Source organism: Cladophialophora yegresii (genome assembly GCF_000585515.1).
Source record: "Cladophialophora yegresii CBS 114405 chromosome Unknown aczIN-supercont1.4, whole genome shotgun sequence".
Classification (NCBI taxonomy): domain Eukaryota; kingdom Fungi; phylum Ascomycota; class Eurotiomycetes; order Chaetothyriales; family Herpotrichiellaceae; genus Cladophialophora; species Cladophialophora yegresii.
This window is the reverse complement of record NW_006913048.1, coordinates 3,467,916-3,488,029: the sequence shown is the minus strand read 5'-3', so window position 1 is coordinate 3,488,029 and position 20,114 is coordinate 3,467,916. Positions and strand designations below refer to the sequence as shown.

Below are 20,114 nucleotides of genomic sequence, written 5' to 3'. Positions count from 1 at the left end.
TCGCGGGGCAGCGTGTGCACAGATAAACACGTGAGGAATAGGAGGACCACGAATGGACTCAACAACCGTAATTTACTCACCTCGGCGGCTTGGGCATATAATTCCTCTCGTACTCGGCGATTTCATCCAGATCCTTGGTCAGGTCGACCTCCTCGGGCTTGAGCCACTTCGTCCGCTTGATCAACTTCCAGCCGACGAACAGGATAGGGAACACGGCAACCATGGCGTAGGAGAAGAGGAAGTTCGGCACGTCCCAGAACCCGGGCAGGAAGACCGTGTAGCCGCCGACGAAGGTCATGATGAAACAGCCTGTGAGGGCGTAGTAGGCCGAAAAGGGCTGCCACCAGGACTTGTAGGGGAGAGTGTTGCGGTCGATGCCCTGGCGCTCGAGGGCCTTTTTGAACTTGAGGAACGTGAAGGCCATGACGGAGAAGTTGATGAGTTGGGAGGCCGTTACCTGGATGTAGTCAGCAGTAGCACCGGGCCGGAAACTCAGGATTTAAAGCCACGTCAAAACTCACCAAGCTGACGAACCAGTTCAACACCACGGCCGCGTCGTTGCTGACTTGCAAAAAGGCCAGCAGGCTGATCAGCAGTACGAGGCCCACGCAATAAATAGGGACACCGTTCCTCGTGCACCGCGTAAAGATCCTCGGTGCTTTGCCCTCGAGGGCAAGACCGAACAGACTACGACTGGCGCAGTAGACGTAGCTGTTGCCCGCGGAGAAAGCACTCCCGAGGACCATGGCGTTGACGATATGCGGCAAGACCTTGATGCGGAGGCGGTTCATGGAAACCACATAAGGCGACGCCGCGGCACCGGGCTGGCCGGTCGAAAAGGCCGTAATGAGCTCCTCGTCGTTGTAGGGCACCAGAATGCCGACGCAGAGCGACCCGAGCATGAAGAAGGCGGTAAGCCGATAGAACACGGCTTTGTATGCTCGTGGCAGCACTGTCCGGGGGTTTTCGGCCTCGCCTGCGGCCATGGAGACGTAGTCCGGCCCGGCGATCGTGAAACTCGCTTGGATCAGGCACTGCAGAAAGCCCAGGAATCGACCGAGCGAGCCAGGGCGGTAGAGTTCTGAGTGGCAGAGAACGTATGAGAAACCACATGTGCCGGTGGGAATGCAGTCAACTTACCGGTGAATGCGCCTGGGTTGTTCCAGTAGCGGAATCCAAAGCGGTCGCCCTCTGGATTTCCTCCCAGCATGACGATGAAGGTGTAGATGATCAGCCCCACAATCAAGAGCACTTTGCCCAACGCGAGCCAGAATTCGGTCTCGCCGTACCATTTCACGGCAAAGAGATTGACGAGCGCGTAGCAGCAGATGACGATGGCGATGATGGCCCCTGCGGGTACGATGTCGCTCCAGAAATGGATAATGACGTTGCAGGCCACGATTTCAAAGGGCACCAACATGGCCTCGAAGACGAAGAAATTGTATCCTGCTGCCACACCGAAGGCTTCGTCCACGTAGCGGCCAGCAAAGCGGATAAAGGGCGACGAGATCGGTGCATAGGTAACCATCTCGGCCATGCAGTTCGTGACGCAAAGGATGAATGTACACCTATGTGGCCGACTGGTTAGCCCAGTGCAAGAGACTCATGGTGCGCAGAGACCGAGTAGTATCATTGCCATCTGTGTCGCGTGCGGTGTCCGACTTCCCGCCGCAGTCAAGCCGACGCATTTGGAGAAAAAGCTTGACTGCGTCGTCACACTCACCAAATTGTAAAGGCCAGGAACAAGCTCCCCGGCCCGCCATTAAGCAGTCCTCGGCCGATTTGCACGTACAGAGCCGTGCCAATCGTGCCACCGATGCCGATGAGCTGAATATGTCGCGGCTTCAGTTTGCGATGGGTACTGTCGTAACCTACTTTGATGCTCTCGGCATACGTAGGGGCCTCGGCAAGACCGTAGTTGGCCTTGATGGACGCCACAACAGACTGCTTGCGCGAGCCTCTTCTGACGGCGTGCTCTTCATCGCTCGTAGAGTTGGTACGCACACCTCGGGCGATCGGCGTCTCATCCCTCATGTGACGAGGCACACTGTCTTTCTCATCGTAGCCGTAGTCGCGCGCAGAGGAGGCCATGGTCAACAGAAATTTGGAGGTCTAGGGGAAAAGACAAAGCGGTGACACTCCAAAAACCAGGGGGGTGTCAGGCGTGAACGAAAAAGGACGAGAAGTCGCCAGGTGGGAATGGCATTGTATATGAGGGTCGCAGAAAAGCAAAACTGCATCGGATTGACCACGATCTGGAGATTTTGCAAGATCCATCGCGCAACCAGCAAGCTACCTTACCCGGGCAAGCTCGTGCTCTGAGAGGTGGTCCGGCAGCAAACTCTCGAACCGCAAGGCTCGGCACTGCCTTATCGCGCGCGGATCGTTTTCGATTGCCTCTGAAGGTCAGCCAAATTCGTGCGCCTGGGGCAAAGAAGCCACGAGGTTACAGCAGAAGGGTGGACTGCATGACGAACAGAGGAACTGGATGACCGCTGAAGGACGATGCTGGGCTGACGCCCTAGTCGGTCTTGGAAAGCGTCCGTGGCTCTTGGCAGGGCATGCGACCTGCACAGTTCGTTGGTGGAGGCGCCGACGAGCGGGATGCAGACAAGCTCCTCCAGCTGCTCCCAAGCTCCCCTCTCCCGCCCTTCTAGGCTTGGGTGTCTGCTTGGGTGAACGCTACGGAGTGCCGGACACCCCTAAGTAGTTTGTCGTGCCGTTGCATCTCGTTGCCATCTTGTAAGATCGCGGACAATCACACCCTATTATCGTTTAACTCGAATCAGGCGGCCTCGCTATCGGTGTTCTTTATCACGGCTAAGTGGAGTCGAACACTCTCTGATTCGCTGTCCTGGCTCGGTACGAGATCGGTTACTCTGTCTGGGGTACCGTAGCGGGTTCGCAGAACCACTTCTGATATCGGACCCTTTCAGCTGGAATTGTTACCTCGAATCCGGTACTGGGTCCTTCCAGAGCTCGTTCGCAATCTGGAACATTGCTCTGACAGAGATAGTGCCGAAGACTTGCTCCCGCCTCAAACTCCCATTGCCTAAGCCGAGTTACATTATGTAGCCACGCCTTGCCTTGTCCTCGTGACCAGATCCATCAGCATGGGGCTTACACAGTGCCCTATGCGAGACCTGACTAGAAGTGCTCCAGTGGCACTTAGCCGGTTTGTCATACCAGCCTCGCATGAGAGCACCAAGATGGGACTCGGCTGTTCCCAAGGAACCTCGCCGGTTCAAACTTCCCTAATGAGTACTAGAGCCATGGTCGCATGCTCTCTATCTCTTGCGGTTTCCCTGTGGGAGCTCTGACGGCGCCGGCCTCTCGGGCTCGCTGTTCGCTGCTGCTGCCATTGTCCTAATCTGGTTAGAGTTACGGTGCCAGGTTGATGGATAACCACCTTCGTCGCCAGCGGGCTCGCCTCAGTCCCAATGGGAAAGGGACCGGCGCTCTTTATGAGGTTGGAGGTGAACATGAAGCTCTCGTCGGGGCCATCATGGTCCTCCCGAGCATCTCGAAGGCGAGTAGGAGCATCGTCTTCGTCTCTATCGCGGGTGGAGGCAAATAGCACTAGACACATGAACTCCATTCTCTTGTGAAATCCCAAGTCAGCCGCCATACCAAACACGTAGCCGTGGATTATCGACATGAAGCCGTAGAGATTGCTGTAGTACCGGTCCGGAACTGCTCGACAATTCCATGACAGCAAAAGCGAAGAGAAAAACTGTGCTCGTGAAGGCTCTGCACGTCAGTGTGAGTACGTACTCAAAGTCCTCGATGGTATGACTGGGAGGCCGCGCCTCTACTGACAAAGGCAGGTGACTGCTGAACCAAGACAGCCTGAAACGCTGAGAGAATTTGGCCCTGCGGAAGGTGATGGGTATCCCAGGATGAGCATGGAGATGCTTCGCGACAGGAGCTTGTCTGTTGCTGCATCGACATCGAAAGCAATGTTTAGTCTCTGTCTTTCTTCACTAGCTGGCATACTACTCCATTGGAATGCTCTTGCTGACCATCAACCGCCGTGTCGACATTCAAGAAGCATACCGCCAACGTTATCACGTTCCGGTCTGATTGAAAGCTCCTAAAAGGGAAGAGCGACAGCAGGTTGAGGCGGTCTTCATCACGGACCTTGCTCTTCCCAACAAGGGAAATTGATCTCTACTCGAGTATGTGACGCCAAACTTAGATAGCGCCAGATCGAATGGGAGACAATCTGGAATGCAATCCACAAATCACTAGCGGTGGCGCAGTTGAAGAAAGAGAAGTTACACAATAAATGCCAGCCACTTGAAAAGTGTCCGGAAGATTGGCGAAGAGTTTGCAGCATGAAAGGCAGCCTTGAGCAAGATGGATGACGACGATGGCGCCATCGTGCAATCGCGCAGGCAAGAGAGCTCGGCCCAGCTGATGCTAGTGGAGCACTATTTGGGTGCTGCTGGATCGGCGTCTGATGTTCAAAACCATGGTCTTCCGTCATCATTTCTAGCACAGTATCAAAGAGACAGGAGCTTGGAAAAGGCATGAGATCGTCCCGTTGGTGCGAGCATTGCCTCTGCGTGACGACTGTGGCCTGAAAGTCCCACAGAGAGACGCGAAGAAAGAAAAGCCATTCCTGTTGACCTGAAGACCGGTCTTTGGAATTGCGATATAGAATAAAAGTTCCCGGCCTGCCTACCTAGGTATGGATGACATGAAAGTGAAGCATTGATGAAAGAACCGATCTTGACGTAGCGTTGCTCCAGCACTCGCCCGTAATGCTAGTACGGTGGAGTACTCAGTTCGGCACTCAAATTGGGCGTGCTCTTGCTATGATACAGAACTGAAACTTTGCTGCCCATTCCAAGCTCAGTCACACCCATCTGCATCACAGACCAACTGGATCTCGTCAAGGGTCAACAATCCGTCGCCATCGATATCATGCGCTCGGAACTTCGCTTCCACGCTGTTGGCGTAGTCGCCGCCTTTCTGGGCATCAGTGACGTTGAAGAACCCAAAGTACTGGTCTAGATCAAAAGCACGTCTGCCCTTGTGTATCCTTCCCGCGCAGACTCGATCGAATGTGTGCTCCAACTGCGCAAAATCATCGGGGCTGTAGCCTGGGTGGGCTAACGAGGCCGGTGACGTCGGTCGGGGCATATGAGTGATGGTTGCAAATGGCTGGCGGTCATGTGAGTCGACCATCGCGGTAGGTCGAGACGGGTTGCGGTGCTTGACGCAAGGCAAAATGGTCGTGACGTGATTGTTGCGGCAAGTCCAAGTTGTCCCTGGGGCAGCGGTGATATAGGAGATGAACTCGTTACCGCAGTTGCTCACGAATTGGTCGATGACCTGAGCTGAAGGTACTGTCAGTACAAGTCACCTGAGAATCGGACAGAAGGACAGGTATGCTTTACCTCCGTGACAGGCGCAGCAAAAGGCATTGCACTTCTTGTAGCCGCAGCAAGGGGTACCCCACGAGCGATCATTACACATGTTGTTGAAGAGGTCTCCGAGGCAGCACTTGGCATTAACCACTGGAAGTTGGAGCTGGAGTAGCCATAACGCGAGGGCAAGAAGTGTCGGAAGCAACATGATGAGTGACTGAGGCGATGGTGTAAGGATGTTTGTTGAGTAACGAGCGCTGAAGTTGACAATGCGACAGTGGTAGAAGACCTTATCGACAGGATGAAGAGAGATATTTATATGCGCAGAGTGTGAAAGCCGGTCAAGTTCTCATGTTATTCACATTTAATAACTGCAGTGAGTGACAAGCAGGCAGCTCGCAAGTGCCTGTTTGCTGCCTCAACAATCGTCATTGAGCAGGAGTGAAGAAACGCATCCGAGCCGTCACCGATTACACTGCCTTTAGCTCATCGTCTTCACTCTTTCACTTGGGGATCTTCTGATGAGATTGGTGAAGACAGGACTTCTCTTTCATGACGAGAAATCAGAGAAGCTAGGCAGTGAGCATGTGAGAAGCTATGCAGGGGAAAGGATGCACTGATTGATAAGCCCTGTAAGTTGGGTAAGGGTGACACTTTATATTCATCATGACCAGGCGACACCTTCGACTCACAGACGAGGAGCTTTGAACAGGACGTTGGCCTTGGAGACAACCAGCCGACATGAAGGGGCTCGAGAGCCTTGCTGCTGCAAGCAACGTTTCGGTGGATAGTTTTCGTCGGACACCTCGGGTGTCGGCCGGTGTTCGAAGAGAGAGATGAAGACACTGAGCAGCGCTAGAAGTGGTTTAAGTGGAGGAAAGTGTCAGCTTTCCCTGCCGATCTGATGGTGTGGTTTTCGAGGACAGGAACTGAAAATTGCCGTACGCATCACGCCCGCTGATACTCATCCGATGGAGTAATTCAGGAAATACGGCGAATATCGAAGTCGATGAGCGAGCATGTAGAGCGGGATTCTCCGCGAACTTTTGCCCAACAGCTGCTGGCGATGAGCCAGCTCTTCCATTGGAATTCCAAAACACCTTCAACGACTAAGATTGTGCAAGCGACTCAACGATGTTGACGTCTTTGAGCTTGCTGCTGCTGGTCACGGCAAGCTTCGCAGTGGCTCGCGATATTATCTTCCCTCCGATCAGCCCAGCACAAGCCAAGCTCCAAGGCCACACAGGACAATATCATTCTTCGATCACCTCAGACAAAGATGCTTTCGTCGAATTCGAGAAATATGCAGGACTGACGACTTTTGCGAACCTTCCCTGGGTGCATTGCTTGTCGCCAAATGGGCATGTAGAGGGCTACGACATCGCCTTTCTCGGTGCACCGTTTGATACAGGCACCACCGCCCGACCTGGTGCACGGTTCGGGCCTGCTGGTATCCGATGGGGCTCGAGACGACTAGGAGCTCCTATGGCATGGAGTGCATATACTCATGAGAACACCTTCCTCGAGTGGGCACGCATTGTCGATTGCGGTGACGCACCCTTGACGTACCTAGACAACACGGTAGCCTTGCAGCAGCTTGTAAAGGCACACAAGGTGATTTCAGGTCGTACGGCAAACACCACGGAGGTCGCGGCCGTACCTCGCATTATCACGCTAGGGGGGGATCACACAACCACCTTGGCTGCCTTGCGATCGACTATCAACCACTGGGGTCCTGTTAGTGTCATACATTTTGACAGTCATATTGACACTTGGGATCCTCAGGTTCTGGGCGCAGGCATTTCTGACTATGCCGGTCTGAACCATGGGACTTTTCTCCATATTGCTCATGAGGAAGGGCTAATCCTTAACACTTCGGCACATGCAGGCATTCGGGCTCCTTTCATCAACAAGAAGCATGACTTGAAGAACGACAAGCGGTGCGGCTTCGAGATCATCACCGCCAGAGACATTGACAAGATTGGTGTTTCTGGGGTCGTGGAAAAGCTCAAGACGCGTGTTGGTGACACGAATGTCTACATTTCTGTGGACATCGATGTTCTGGATCCGGCGTATGCTCCGGCAACAGGCACCGCAGAGGTGGGAGGCTGGACTACCAGGGAGCTGTTGAGCATCCTGGATGGACTTGAAGGTCTCAAGGTCATCGGTGCTGACGTGGTCGAAGTGGCTCCCATTTATGACAACCCGGGAGAGACCACCGTCCTAGCCGCCGCTGAAGTCGCTCATAGCTTGATGAGCTTGATGGTGGAGACTCCTGTGAAGCCTCTGGAGAAGGCACATGTGTAGACCCGTTGTAATGATGTCTCTACTATAGACTCAAGAAGAGCAAGACTCGGCTGGAACGGCGTGTCGCTGGGGGCAATACAGAACATAGAGATGGCCTACAGCCGGCGGTCCGATAATAGAGGGCACGGCCAGTCACGGTCTAACGCTGCCATTAGGGAGGCCTGCCCGGGGGTGGATAGCAGCCAGTCCCTGCCGGTGTTATACCTTGTAGTGTGTAGGTGCGATGCCGTTCAAACCGGAAATGACTTGCGGCCATGAACAAGAATCCAGAAACGCACCCAATGAGGGGCACTCTTAGAGTCGCCGCGGGGTACAGTAGCCAAAGTCGCCTGGGTTCGCCGCTCCCCTCCCTGATCCAAGCCTCTTCATCGACATCTGGTGATCCCTTGCCCTTGGAGACGGCAGCAGGTACCTGTAGGTGTTACGAAGGATCCCGGGCCAGACCAATTAGCCTCGCGGACGAGCCGAGAGCACTGCCACAGATCCCAATCAAGTCAACGTTCACGCTTTCCAACTCCGCTCTCCTAACCTGCGCGAAGAGTATGTAATCAACCTAGCGTGCATGGAAACACCCAGGTCACTGGGGCACTGCACCTACCCTGCCATCCGACTTGTTCTCAGACTGACTCTATCGTCCTTCTCTTTACTCACAGTGTCCGAAACCAACCGAGGTTCGTTCGTTTGCTATTCACCAACATGTCGGACCCGACCTCACCAAGCCCTTACTCAGAGAACAAACGATTCGAGCCAAAAGTTCCGGTCGAGCTCAACCCGCCCAAGGATGACGAGATAACGTTGGAAGAGTTGGCCCAAAATGATGGTGCGGTACCCAGGGAAGAATAAACGTCCAACTCACTAAGACTGTCTGTCTCGTGCACGAACAGGAACGAATCCAGAGAGACCTACCTGGGTTGCGATCAAGGGAACCGTCTTCGACGTCTCCAAAAACCCGGCCTACAAAGAGAAGGGTCAATACCATGGTACGCTGGCCTGGTGGCTTGCACTTTGCTCTCCCGTCGCCGTTTTCTGACACAAAGTCGTAATTACCAGTTTTCGCTGGCAAGGATCCGTCCCGCGGCCTCGCCCTGTCGAGCTTGAAGCCTGAAGATTGCGTGCCGAACTGGGACGACCTCGACGACAAGTACAAGACGGTTCTTGACGAGTGGTATTCCTTCTTTAGCAAGCGGTATAATATTGTGGGCAAGGTCAGTATGTCCAAGTTGTGAGGGTGCACAATGAAGGTGTGAACATGCGTTCGAACGAGTCCGGGCAATGAAAGACTAGAAGAATCGCAGACAAGAATCACTGTGCAAGAGACGGACATATGATTATATCAGGTCGAGCAAGAGCGCGGCTACACTTTGCGGGCTCGCGCTGACTACATTTACCTTGCTGTAGGTCTCTGGTGCGCACAACGCTGGAAACTGATGGGGAACCGGAAAATAACCGCAGGAAGGAAACTGTGTGATCCTCAGGATGATACGATACCCTCAAGGCAGTAGGCACGACGGCTCTCATTGCAACGAATGAAGTGTTATATGTCTTCAGCGCGTCCCAACTGCAGGTCGTCGACCACTGATTTATCCCTTGCGCGTCTTCCTAGCCTGACGTTTCTTTGCAATGATCCTGTTCCGCTTCGCCACGCGGTTCTTCTCCTCAGGATCCAAGGCTTTAGCGGCTTGAGGACCTGACTCTTCGACGTCCTTGTCGCTGCGTTTCCGTTTGTTGCTTCCCTTCCCGCCGCCTTCGTTATGGGACCTCTCGCTCGATTTCATTCTCTTGCCGCCTTCTTCTTTTGCCTTGCGCTCTCTCTCAGCTCGGCGCTGTATCACTTGAGCATTCTCAATCGCAAACTCAACAATGAGTCGTTTCCCTCTTTCTTCGCCGGCATTCTTCGCTTTCACCATATGTCCATTGAGCCAACGCAACCCAGCAAGAGCATTTCGGTGGCTGACATACTCAATGAAGCCGTAACCTCTGCTTCGACCCGCACCCTCCTTCACTTTCCCGCCCTCTTTATCCTCGAACACGACTTTGGCCTGTTTGACGATGCCTTTGCCGGATTGCTTGCGTTTGCGCTCGGCCTCTTGCATTTCGCTACCACCGCGGCGCAATTCTTCCTTGTTCAGGGGTTGCCGTAGGCCCTCTTTGACATCCTGGGCGAATCCAACCACGGCTTCTCTGGCCAGGGCCTTCAGCTCCTTGCTGCCAATGCCGCGGGGCAAGTTTCTGACACTCAGTCGAGTCAAGCTCAAACAGAGGTTGGGGCTGCTCTTGATCAGCTTTTGACGCTGGCGAGCACTGGCCTCTCGAATATCAATCTCCGCCTTGCCTAGCTGCTCGGAGAGCTTGGATCCGTTCGTGATGGAGCCCTCGGAGAGCAAGTAGAGCCGGCGCTTGTCACGGTCGCGGATGTCTCGTTTGTCGCTCGCTTCGGTGGCACGTCGTTCTGCGTCTTCTCTGCTCAATGCACGGGTGACCTGGAGGACTCGACCTTCAAGGGTATATTGACCAGAAGGATCCGATGCCTCATTTTCCAAAATCGAATGCTTGAGGGTTTCGCCGCGACGCTTCTTGTCCTTGGCCGCCTGCTCTGTTGGAGCCCCATGCCTTGGAGCGTTCTTGACACAAGTTTTGGCATCCTCGAGATTGAAGAAAGCGACAAAGCCCGTTCCCCGCGGCCTTTCGGTATCCTGATCGTAGACAACTCGAGCATACCGTACTGGTCCGAAGGTCGAGAAGTGGTCTTTCAGAGCATCGTCATCAGTGCTGTAGGGTAGGTTTCTCACAAACACGGTGGTGTCGTTCCTGTTCTGGGCCGGCTCGTCGTCTGAAAGGGCACTCTCAGCTTCAGATCCGAGGTCCTCGTCGTCGGCTTGAGCGTCCAAACCATCGAGTGAGTCCTCGTCGGACCCTTGTGCTAAGTCAGTGCTATCCTCAGCACTCTGATCCACTTGCAAATCTCCGTCCAATTCCGGTTCTTCGCCCTCACGGCCAACACCATCAGCACTGTCACGTTCGCCTTCGTCTGTAGGCTGCTTTGTGTCCTTCGGTTGTGGCTTGACCTGACCGGTCTTCTGCACTTCCTGCCAAGTCTCCTTGTCCACCGCCCAGTCCACAGCTAATGTGCGGCCATCGATCTCTTTGCCATTGACCCCAGCAATTGCTCTCTCGGCGTTCTTTTTGCCTCGTAACAAAACAATGCCAAAGCCGTACTGGACCTTTGGGTTCTTTTTCGGTACGACAGCGTGCTTGACCTTGCCATAGCTCCGAAATAGCGCGGCCAACTCGTCAGACGTCTTGATGCTCCACGGCAGGTTTCGCACAATAAGTCTGGGTGCTTGCGAGTCTTCCTTGCTCTTCTCCCTTTGAGCCTTGAGCTTGAGCGCAGTCGTGTTGATAGTACCCCTACCTTCGATATCTCCGTCTCTGTGTCTTGCTTCGGCTAATTCGACCTTTATCCTCCTCCCATCCAGCTCAGAATTGTTGAACTGGGCCACAGCGGCCTGTGCATCTTCGGCGTCTGCTAATGTGACGAAACCAAAGCCTCGCGAGATCTTCGTCTCTGGATCGATAACGACGGTCGCATGTTTGATTGGGAGGGAGTCAGAGAAGTGTTCAGCGAGCCGCTCAGTCGTCACTGACGCCGGCAGGGAGCGAACGAAGAGAGATCGTCTCTGGTCCGGGGGCGCTGCCTCGGTGGCTTGGTTTGTTTCTGTGATTTTGGGACTTGTGGCTTCGTAGCTGCCGTTAGACAGCTTGCGCCTCTTGCTGTCTTGAGTCATGGCGTCTCATTTGCGGTCGTTGTGAACGGGTCTTCCAGAGCGAGAGTGAACTTTTTCCACAGTTCAAAAATTTCTCCAAGTAGGCGGAGTAACAATCTGGCGGAGCATAAATTTACGGTCAAGCATAAGGCGTAACTGACGACTGTAAGAGTGAAACCCTCCGAGCCCTCGAAGGAAACAAGGAAAACATGAACACCCCATCTCAAATACAGTAGCTGTCCTTGTGCCCGATTTCAGCCTCAGCATTACAAAGCATGGCTGAGGAGTTCGACAACGTCGATTTTCTTTCTGGGGAGACATCTGTCAAAAGATCATCAGCACCGCAGCGGAAGGGGAGCCCGGCGACGAATTCTGCGACCAAAGTGGTTCAGCCAAAGCCCCAAGCACTACCGTCAAGACAAGGTCCCTCAGCCATCCTGGTGTCGACGCGTCAGAAAGGCAATCCGATCCTCAAACATGTCACCCAGCTACCCTGGGAGTACTCCGATATACCGTGCGATTATGTTCTTGGAGCCACAACTTGCGCCTTGTTCTTATCCCTGAAGTATCACCGGCTGCACCCGGAATACGTCTATAGCCGCATCCGCCAGTTGGGGAAGCTCTACAATCTTCGTATCTTGCTGGCGATGGTCGACATCGAAAATCATGAAGAAGCACTGAAGGAGTTGTCGAAAACCTCTATGATCAACAATCTCACCTTGATCCTGTGCTGGTCTTCTCAAGAAGCCGGCCGGTACCTGGAACTCTTCAAGTCTTATGAGCACGCGTCTTCGGCCTCCATTCGAGCTCACCGAGCAGAGACTTATCAAGAGAGCTTGACTGAGTTCGTCACCACACCTCGATCTATCAACAAAACGGACGCCGCGAGCTTGATCATGAATTTTGGATCGCTTCGTGCAGCTGTCAATGCTCAACCCGAAGAACTGGCCTTAGTCCCTGGTTTTGGTGAGAAGAAGGTCAAGGACTGGTACAACACGCTCCGTGAACCTTTCCGAGTGAGGAGAGCAGCGAAGTCCAATGCCGCTTTGCTGAGGCAGGAAACAACTGTGGGTACGGCAACCAGTCTCGACACCGATTATGAGCCTGAAAGTGCACGTGAACCCATACCGATCAGCTCCGTTCCAACTTCGCATGGACAGGCTTCCAATACCGTCATGGCATCGAGCGACACCCCTGCGGGCCCTAGCCATAAACGCTCGAGACCCGAAGCACTTGACGATGATTTCGATGATGACGACGATGAAGCTGCGTGGCTTGCACTTGCTGAGGCCGAAGCCGCAAAGGCCAACGCAGAGAAAGAACAAGACGACTCGTCAGTCCCAGCGGCTCGGAAAGAACAAGAGCTAAGTTCAGGTGTTGCCGCCGCTCTGGCAAAACTGCGACAAAACGGGTGACGTTAACGAAGACCCGCCGCCAGGACCCATCCTTGATACCTGTTGCATTCATGTGCATGCTGTCAGGAAGTAATTCAGAGATGTACGAGTATGCACAAATAAAATGGAGGCACAGTGTACGAGGTCCGCGATGTGACGCCGTTCGGCATAGATGATCCGACCCAGAGAAGAGGAACACGCTATCGAAGACTACAAATACGCAGATCGCCATCATCTAAGTTTGTATCATGTCTATCAAACCAGTTCAAGGTACTATGGAATCGCCCCCGCATAGTCTCGACGAGTTGCTAACGCCCCGTGTGGGGTTTGAACAGTCACGAGAGACGCACAGCCGCCTGCGAAGTCCAATCAGCATGAGCAAGGCAGACTCGGCACGGTCTGCTCGCCTGGACCAACATATTAGTAACGAGTGCTTGAAGGACTACAACATCCTGTCTTTCACCAGAGGCTACGCCATCGAGACATTTTGCCATCCATAACCACGGTGCCCTTTTCCGTCTTGAAATTTCAACCCGTATGTGCCGCACCTACGAGATTCCTCCACCATAAGTATAGACAGTTTGACGGAATTTTTGTTGCAGGAATAGTCCATCCAGGATGGGGAAATGGGACGCTATCACTGCTGCAACCAGCGGCGTGAATCCCGCCGCCTACACCACCCTGAGCGGCCCCGGATACCAGCCAGTGGGCAAGGCTAGTGACCAGAACGACGACACTCTTGTGACTGTGCCCGTGCTCGATCTGAAAGCCCTGAAACAGAACGAAGCAGTATCAGATGCGGGCTCCTCCGACCGGTACACTGCCGGAAAGGAAGGCACCAGATTAAAACAAACAGACAAGGGTCTTCCAAGCTTCTTCCGCCGAAAGAGGTCCAGCGTCCACTTTCCCTCTTCAAGAAGGGTCAATATTAAGATGTGTCAAGTCACAAGAACGGAGTATCAGAAGCACTATGCCAAAGACGACCAGGGAGGCTACATTGGTACAGATGACCCTGCTGAAGACTGCATCTTGAATGAGGGCGACTTGGCCAGATGGAGAGGGCCGGTGGCGGTTCAAGCACCGCTGTCCGTTCCCTTGACTGGAATCGGGTTCGAGACTGTGGAAGACTCGGCGCATCTCACATCGATGTCTATACTTCCCGGCGCCACAGCGTCTACCACGGCTGACACGACTGCGACTTCTGGAGGGAAGAAGACCAAATTCGGGCTATTCAAGAACTTCAGAGGAAGCGGTGCGACCGATGGAACAATTCGGTAAGGCTGGAAAAGGCACTGGTACCACTGGCCTTATAAACTGGGACGACAATATATCCAAATTGAATGACCCTCGTTTCCTCACGTTCTCACAACCGTGACATCGAATATTGCTTGCATCACTCCTCTGCCAACATGCTCGCTTCTGCCCCCGTCTTCGGGACAATGAGTATATCACATCACCCACTTCCCAGTGTATCTAGACACCCCCTCTTGCAGAAATAGCAGATTTCAGTCCAAGCGGCGTTGTGAGCAGTCATACGATTCCTTCCGATCGTCGCAAGATATCCCACCGCGCTCAGAGGTGCTAACCATCGTAAGGCTCCTTAGACACGTGCACTCTCACCACCATCGAGGGCAGTGAGATCAGCTGGTGCAACCAGATGTCAATCGTCTAGTATTCCTTCAGACCGACTATGTCTGGGAGCGCAAAATAATTTGGTAGGTGCAGAAGTCATGATCAAGACTTGAAGACTAAGGAGCAAGTTGGGAGCGCCGCCTGTTATGCGTGGGGCTCCGGGCTACCACTGAAGGAGAAGTGAGGGCCGGGAAGCCAACCGCCGCCTAGAGCGATGCTTATCCTGGTTAAGCATTCGACCCTACTCCGTACTTCGTATCGTGCTCGAAATCCCACTTCTTTTCGTGTCTTTGTGTCGCTTCGTACTATTCTTCGTTCTGAAGTTCCAATTGGCTATATCAGCCCTTGGACGAAGCCTTCGGAATCTTGCTATCGTGTTTCTGGCAAGCTACGAGTTGTTCACCCGTTCATTGCAACTGCCACTCCCGTAACAAACAGAAACCCTCCCACGAAGACGTAATTAAACTCTACCGCGTCCAATGGCAAACTATGTCGGCTAAAGCACGCCATTCGATGGAAACAACTTGTCATTGCACCGAGCGGTCATAAGTACAGCCACGATGGCGGCGGGCGAGCCCGACGAAGCTTCCCCCTTGCTGGGCGTTCAACAGTCCAGCAACATGTCTGATGGCGTGGAATCAGTCGGCAAGCAGGTCCGAAGTTTGGCTGAACCCCAAGCAGATTGGGATCCGGATACACCACAGAGTCCATCTCGGCTCGACGAAAGTGACTTTGTCACCGCCACAGAGGACCGCGATCTCAAACGAGGTCTACACCAACGGCACGTGTCGCTCATTGCCATCGCTGGGGCTATTGTACGCTGATTGCTTCCCGCGTCCCAAATGGATAGCTGATCCTTATTCAGGGCACCGGTCTCTTCTTAGGTCTCGGAGGATCCATTCAGACTGGTGGTCCGCTGGGAGCACTGCTTGGCTATGCGACCGTCGGTCTCATTGTCTGCGCTGTGCAATTTGCGCTTGGCGAGGCAACGGCGCTGTTTCCGGTCACAGGCTCCTTCGTCCGCCATGCGGAGGTCCTAGTCGATCCGGCCTTAGGCTTTGCTATCGGGTTTGTCAACACCATACAACCCGCACCTCGGGTGCTAATACACGTGTACAGGTACAACCTAGTGTACGGCAACTGCCTCTCCATCCCGACCGAGATCACGGCCATCTGCGTCTTGTTTCAGTATTGGACCGACATCAACTCCTCACTATGGATAGTAATCTTCATAGCTCTAACCGTTGCAGTCGGTCTCTGTTTCATCGGCATCTACGGCGAGATCGAGTTCTGGTTCGCTCTGCTCAAGATCGTCTTCATCATCTTCCTGGTTCTGCTTGGCCTGATCATCGACCTTGGCGGCGTCTCAGGAACGCCTCGCATCGGCTTTCGCTACTGGAAACATCCTGGCCCGTTTGTGGAGTTCATCGGCACGGGTTCCTGGGGCCGCTTCCTCGGGTACTGGGCAGTGATGAGCAACGCCGTGTTCAGCTTTGCTGGGACCGAAAGTCTTGCGATGGCCGCCGCCGAGACGCGGAACCCGCGCGTCACAATCCCCAAGGCATGCAAACGGGTGTTCATCCGAGTGGCAACCTTCTACATCCTTGCCGTGCTTGTCGTGGGCATGCTTGTGCCGAGCGACGACCCCAGACTCGATGACCAGTCCGGGACTGCGGCACAGAGCCCTTTCGTCATCGCCGCCAGCGCTGCCGGCCTCCGCGGTGTGCCCTCCCTCGTCAACGCCATCGTCATTACCTCCGCGTGGTCGAGTTCAAACCAGTCCCTGCTTTCCGGCACTCGCGTCCTGTACGGCCTCGCGCTCAAGAATCAAGCGCCGAAGCTGTTCCTGCGGACGACACCCTGGGGCACACCATACATTTGCACACTCTTCTTCGGGGCATTCATGTTCCTTGCCTTCATGAGTCTGTCGACAGGTGCCCTGACGGTCTTCTGGTGGCTCGTCGACCTCACCGCGTGTGGTGTGTTGATTTCATGGATCACCGTGCTTTTGAACCATTTGCGGCTGATGCGCGCCATGAAGGCCCAGGAGCTCGAGCTGCGAAAGCTACCATGGCATTCAAAGCTAACTGGTATGGTGTGCCCTTAGTGTGCAGCCCTCAACCTGTACTAACGATTCACTTCCCACCCGCCAGAATACTCAACGCCCGCAGCTCTGATCCTGTGTGTTACCATCCTCCTCACTGCTGGATTTCCAGTCTTCACCAAGGGGAACTGGTCAACCAGCGGGTTCATTTCATCGTATCTGTACGTGGCCGCAAGCCCTACCCGCAGCCTGTCCTCCCCTCGCGAAGTGCTGACCTTGATCTTAACGCTAAACCAGGGACATTGCACTTGTGATCACCGCCTACATGGCGTGGAAGATACACAAGCGGACGAAGATCGTCACGCTGACGGACATACCGCTCGAGGAAGCGCTCTTTCGGGCAGACCAAGATATAGAGCAAGAGTCTGAACAGCCAGGCTGGCGGCACGTGGTTGGCTTTCTTTGGGACTAATGGTCAATTTTCGACGCCAAAGAAGAAACAAATCGCATCACTTGAGTCAAAAAATGCGACTGCGCGCTGAGCAGTATTTTTGCCAAAAAGCTCCCAGTGGTTCGCTCCAGATGAAAGGTCACGTGAGGCTTGTTTCCTGACGGCCCTCGGGAAACCTTCCCAGCCACGTTTCATGCAGGGAACACTTCGTGCCATCGTGTCGTGGCCCTATCCACCCCTTCTCTTTGGATGCTCTCACTCCGTGTGGACTTGTGATAATCCCATGCTGCTGCACACCTCACCCTGCCAGCGCCCAACGCTCTGGCATGGATACGTGCAGGCCTGTAAGGCTCGGAAGCCCGCACGGTGGTGAGTTGGCGACCAGTCTGTCGAACAGCAACTCATCTGAAACACCACTTCACTTTCCTTGCTGTCAAACCTTTCGCAGCAGTGCGTCTCTTCTGGATCGCGGCCTCGGACCAGAACTATGGAGAAAATCTTACACCAAGGTGCAGAGAGCCCAAGTCAAGACGTCCTACGACGCACCTGTCCTTCCTGTCATGACCACTTTCCTCGGACCAGTTTTCTACATGATGAACAATAGAAGCCCCGTGGTCACCAGGCCCTCGAGCAGACGGAGAGCCAAGCTATGACTTGAGTGAGTAAGCAATCAGAAAAAGATGGAAGCGTCCCCTGAGTGCCCCCCCTCCCCGCCTGTCCGGCCGTCCTAAAAGCCTACTCGCAAACGAATGTTTGTGGAAGCCAGTCCCGCGAAGTGAATGACGGACAGCATCTCAGGCCTTCTGAGGTCGGCCGCCATTTCCAGCCCAGACGCTGTGCAACGAGCTTACTTCGAGGGCAAACGGCATCAAAGTTGGTCAGATGCTTCTGAATGAATGTTTCCGGAATCAACTCACTGTAGGTTCATCGCTTATGAGATATGCAAACACTGATTCGTGATCGCTGTCATACCCTCATCCTGCTGGCTTACTCTTCGGTGACGACCGATACGGCGAAAGCTCAACCTTGCGTCGGTGCGCTTGCGTAGGCCGAGCAGATGAATCGAAGGGCAATTCAGACTACGGTTCCAATTCCGTGCCGTCCTCATCACCGAGAATGGCTTTTCGAGGAGAGGATTTTCCTAACAGTACTCCCACCATCCACAGAACACCGGCGCAGCCACTGCTTTCTGCACGATTCATACATACATCATGGCTAACCATCGAGCCCTTGCCAGTGGCTTCAGCGTGAGACAAGTCAATGGCCGAAAATTCATATGGTCTGGACGACGACATTATCCTGCTTACTTGCTCCAGTTACCATCCTGGGACACGCGGTCTTTGAACCTACACGCCATGTTGCTGCAGATGATGCAGACGATATGAACATGGCGAAGCCCCTGCCAAGAATCAGCCTTGTAGCAGCGCTGCCACAGCCTTATTCCGACATTGCTCAACCCTGCTACAGGCTTCTGTGACAACTTGTTGTTCACATATTCACATATTCACAGACGCACTGTACCTATCACTACGAAGACGAAGGATGGATGTTTTCAGTTCTGGCTGCTATGTGTATTCACGCCTCCACTCCGCAGGAAGTTACTCGCGCGTTCGCTGCCTCTACGATCTGGCGCGTCCTCTTTAGCGAACCTCCACTGGTGCCAGACACAAACTGCAGAAGCGGCCAGGAGTGAGTTGCAGATCTATCTGTATACAAGGTAGCACACTCATGCGGACCCTCTACCACTATGGAGCAACAGGTTCCATGGCTGCTACGGGCGCCCACACTCTCCGCGAGGCTTCTGAACAGCCAACAAATCTCGCTCGATCAGAGCGATGTGCCGAACCTGCGTTTCTGCTACCGCTGCCCAGCGCTTGAAACACTCCACATCGGAACTGCAACGCCATCTCGAGATCATGAGCTCCAAACCCTGGTGGATACAGACACTCTGATCCATTACATGGGACAACCAAGCATGAGGACCATGATACTCTGGGACATGCACGTCGTTTTGTACGACGACAGGAGCCACTCCAAGTATCCGCCCATCGAGGAACTCAACAGCCTCGGCCGGCTTTCAAGCCTCGAACTGCGCCAGGTCAACATCAACGCCGATGCCCTCGTCAAGCTGTTCTGCACTTGCACCGATCTCCGAGCGTTTACCCTGACGAGACCATCCAGCAATCGGGGTGCCCTCTTGTTGGACGAGCTCGCCAACGTTCTCCGCAACGTGTCCTCCTCCCTCACCAGCCTGACGCTCGGGTACCATAGCGTGCACAAATCGCCGGAGATCACGCTTCTGCCGTCACTTCGCAACATGAAAGCCCTCCTCCACCTCAAGATCGATCCGTCGATGTACCTCGGCCGCCACTTATGTCCCTATCGCCTCCCCAACCACCCCGTTGTCGTCACGCGGCCCGCCTCTTCGTTTGCCGATCTCCTCCCGGACGGCCTCCAGACGCTTACCTTGGACATTGACATCGAGCAAGTCATGCGTCTGCCAGATTACCGCCGGGACATCATCACCAGCATCATCAACGCAAGGGCGCACCTACCCAACCTCGCGGAGATCACGCTGTTTGAGGATGAAGCCGCCTGGGCGACAGCTACCAGCCTGTATTCTTGCGGTCAATGTTATCGGCAGGGGCGGATCTGGCGGGGCAACCCTGGCAAACGCAGTGTTGGTGAAGCGCAGGAGCGGAGGGAATTTGTGAAGCAAATGCGGAGAACGGAGGTGAAGCTGTTCAGAGATATTGGGGATGGCGCGGGCAGGTATGAGTGCACGGCTTGGGGGAGTGCCTGATGTCGAAGTGTGCCAGAACACATCCCTCAAGCTGTGGCTGGCGAGATTACCTGGACGCTGGGGCATGGTGGAGTTGGCGGTAAAGCTAATTATCCATGGCCGTGGTCGGTAGACACATTTGTTTCAATGGCCACCACGACGGGAATATAGTTGTTAGATGGACGCAGCCGTCAGCGGGATGCTTTAAACAAGGCGATCCGCCAACCGGGGCTAGGATGTAGGGGGACAGCATTTTCGGCAGCAGCCGGGTTCAGCGTATCTCCTGTCTTGGTTCAGTGCAAGCTTAGCCTGTGTCCTCTGTGCACTTGGCAGAGCACACCGCGAGGTAGTGACGACGCGGCCAA

At 54.3% G+C, this 20,114-nt stretch overlaps 9 protein-coding genes across 9 annotated transcripts; 6 read left to right on the top strand and 3 right to left on the bottom strand.

Annotated features, from left to right (window-relative positions):
* Positions 1-76: 76 nt before the first annotated feature.
* Positions 77-2,091, bottom strand: A1O7_06612 (uncharacterized protein; the record flags this gene model as incomplete). Its single annotated transcript, XM_007760613.1, has 4 exons — positions 77-457; positions 522-1,081; positions 1,141-1,568; positions 1,724-2,091. The coding sequence occupies 4 exons, from the start codon at positions 2,089-2,091 to the stop codon at positions 77-79; spliced, it is 1,737 nt and encodes a 578-aa protein (XP_007758803.1).
* Positions 2,092-4,857: 2,766 nt separating this feature from the next.
* Positions 4,858-5,193, bottom strand: A1O7_06611 (uncharacterized protein; the record flags this gene model as incomplete). Its single annotated transcript, XM_007760612.1, has 1 exon — positions 4,858-5,193. The coding sequence occupies one exon, from the start codon at positions 5,191-5,193 to the stop codon at positions 4,858-4,860; it is 336 nt and encodes a 111-aa protein (XP_007758802.1).
* Positions 5,194-6,509: 1,316 nt separating this feature from the next.
* Positions 6,510-7,682, top strand: A1O7_06610 (agmatinase; the record flags this gene model as incomplete). Its single annotated transcript, XM_007760611.1, has 1 exon — positions 6,510-7,682. One exon carries the CDS (start codon positions 6,510-6,512, stop codon positions 7,680-7,682), a length of 1,173 nt encoding a protein of 390 aa, XP_007758801.1.
* A 696-nt stretch (positions 7,683-8,378) lies between these two features.
* Positions 8,379-8,908, top strand: A1O7_06609 (uncharacterized protein; the record flags this gene model as incomplete). Its single annotated transcript, XM_007760610.1, has 3 exons — positions 8,379-8,502; positions 8,567-8,662; positions 8,733-8,908. 3 exons carry the CDS (start codon positions 8,379-8,381, stop codon positions 8,906-8,908), a joined length of 396 nt encoding a protein of 131 aa, XP_007758800.1.
* A 354-nt stretch (positions 8,909-9,262) lies between these two features.
* On the bottom strand, positions 9,263-11,467 carry A1O7_06608 (uncharacterized protein; the record flags this gene model as incomplete). The annotated part of the gene is made up of 1 exon (XM_007760609.1): positions 9,263-11,467. The coding sequence occupies one exon, from the start codon at positions 11,465-11,467 to the stop codon at positions 9,263-9,265; it is 2,205 nt and encodes a 734-aa protein (XP_007758799.1).
* Positions 11,468-11,721: 254 nt separating this feature from the next.
* Positions 11,722-12,861, top strand: A1O7_06607 (DNA excision repair protein ERCC-1; the record flags this gene model as incomplete). The annotated part of the gene is made up of 1 exon (XM_007760608.1): positions 11,722-12,861. The coding sequence occupies one exon, from the start codon at positions 11,722-11,724 to the stop codon at positions 12,859-12,861; it is 1,140 nt and encodes a 379-aa protein (XP_007758798.1).
* Positions 12,862-13,458: 597 nt separating this feature from the next.
* A1O7_06606 (uncharacterized protein) lies at positions 13,459-14,118 on the top strand (the record flags this gene model as incomplete). Its single annotated transcript, XM_007760607.1, has 1 exon — positions 13,459-14,118. The coding sequence occupies one exon, from the start codon at positions 13,459-13,461 to the stop codon at positions 14,116-14,118; it is 660 nt and encodes a 219-aa protein (XP_007758797.1).
* Positions 14,119-15,032: 914 nt separating this feature from the next.
* Positions 15,033-16,988, top strand: A1O7_06605 (uncharacterized protein; the record flags this gene model as incomplete). Its single annotated transcript, XM_007760606.1, has 5 exons — positions 15,033-15,287; positions 15,338-15,540; positions 15,592-16,562; positions 16,626-16,737; positions 16,814-16,988. The coding sequence occupies 5 exons, from the start codon at positions 15,033-15,035 to the stop codon at positions 16,986-16,988; spliced, it is 1,716 nt and encodes a 571-aa protein (XP_007758796.1).
* A 1,726-nt stretch (positions 16,989-18,714) lies between these two features.
* A1O7_06604 (uncharacterized protein) lies at positions 18,715-19,770 on the top strand (the record flags this gene model as incomplete). Its single annotated transcript, XM_007760605.1, has 1 exon — positions 18,715-19,770. One exon carries the CDS (start codon positions 18,715-18,717, stop codon positions 19,768-19,770), a length of 1,056 nt encoding a protein of 351 aa, XP_007758795.1.
* Between the last annotated feature and the right edge of the window lie 344 nt (positions 19,771-20,114).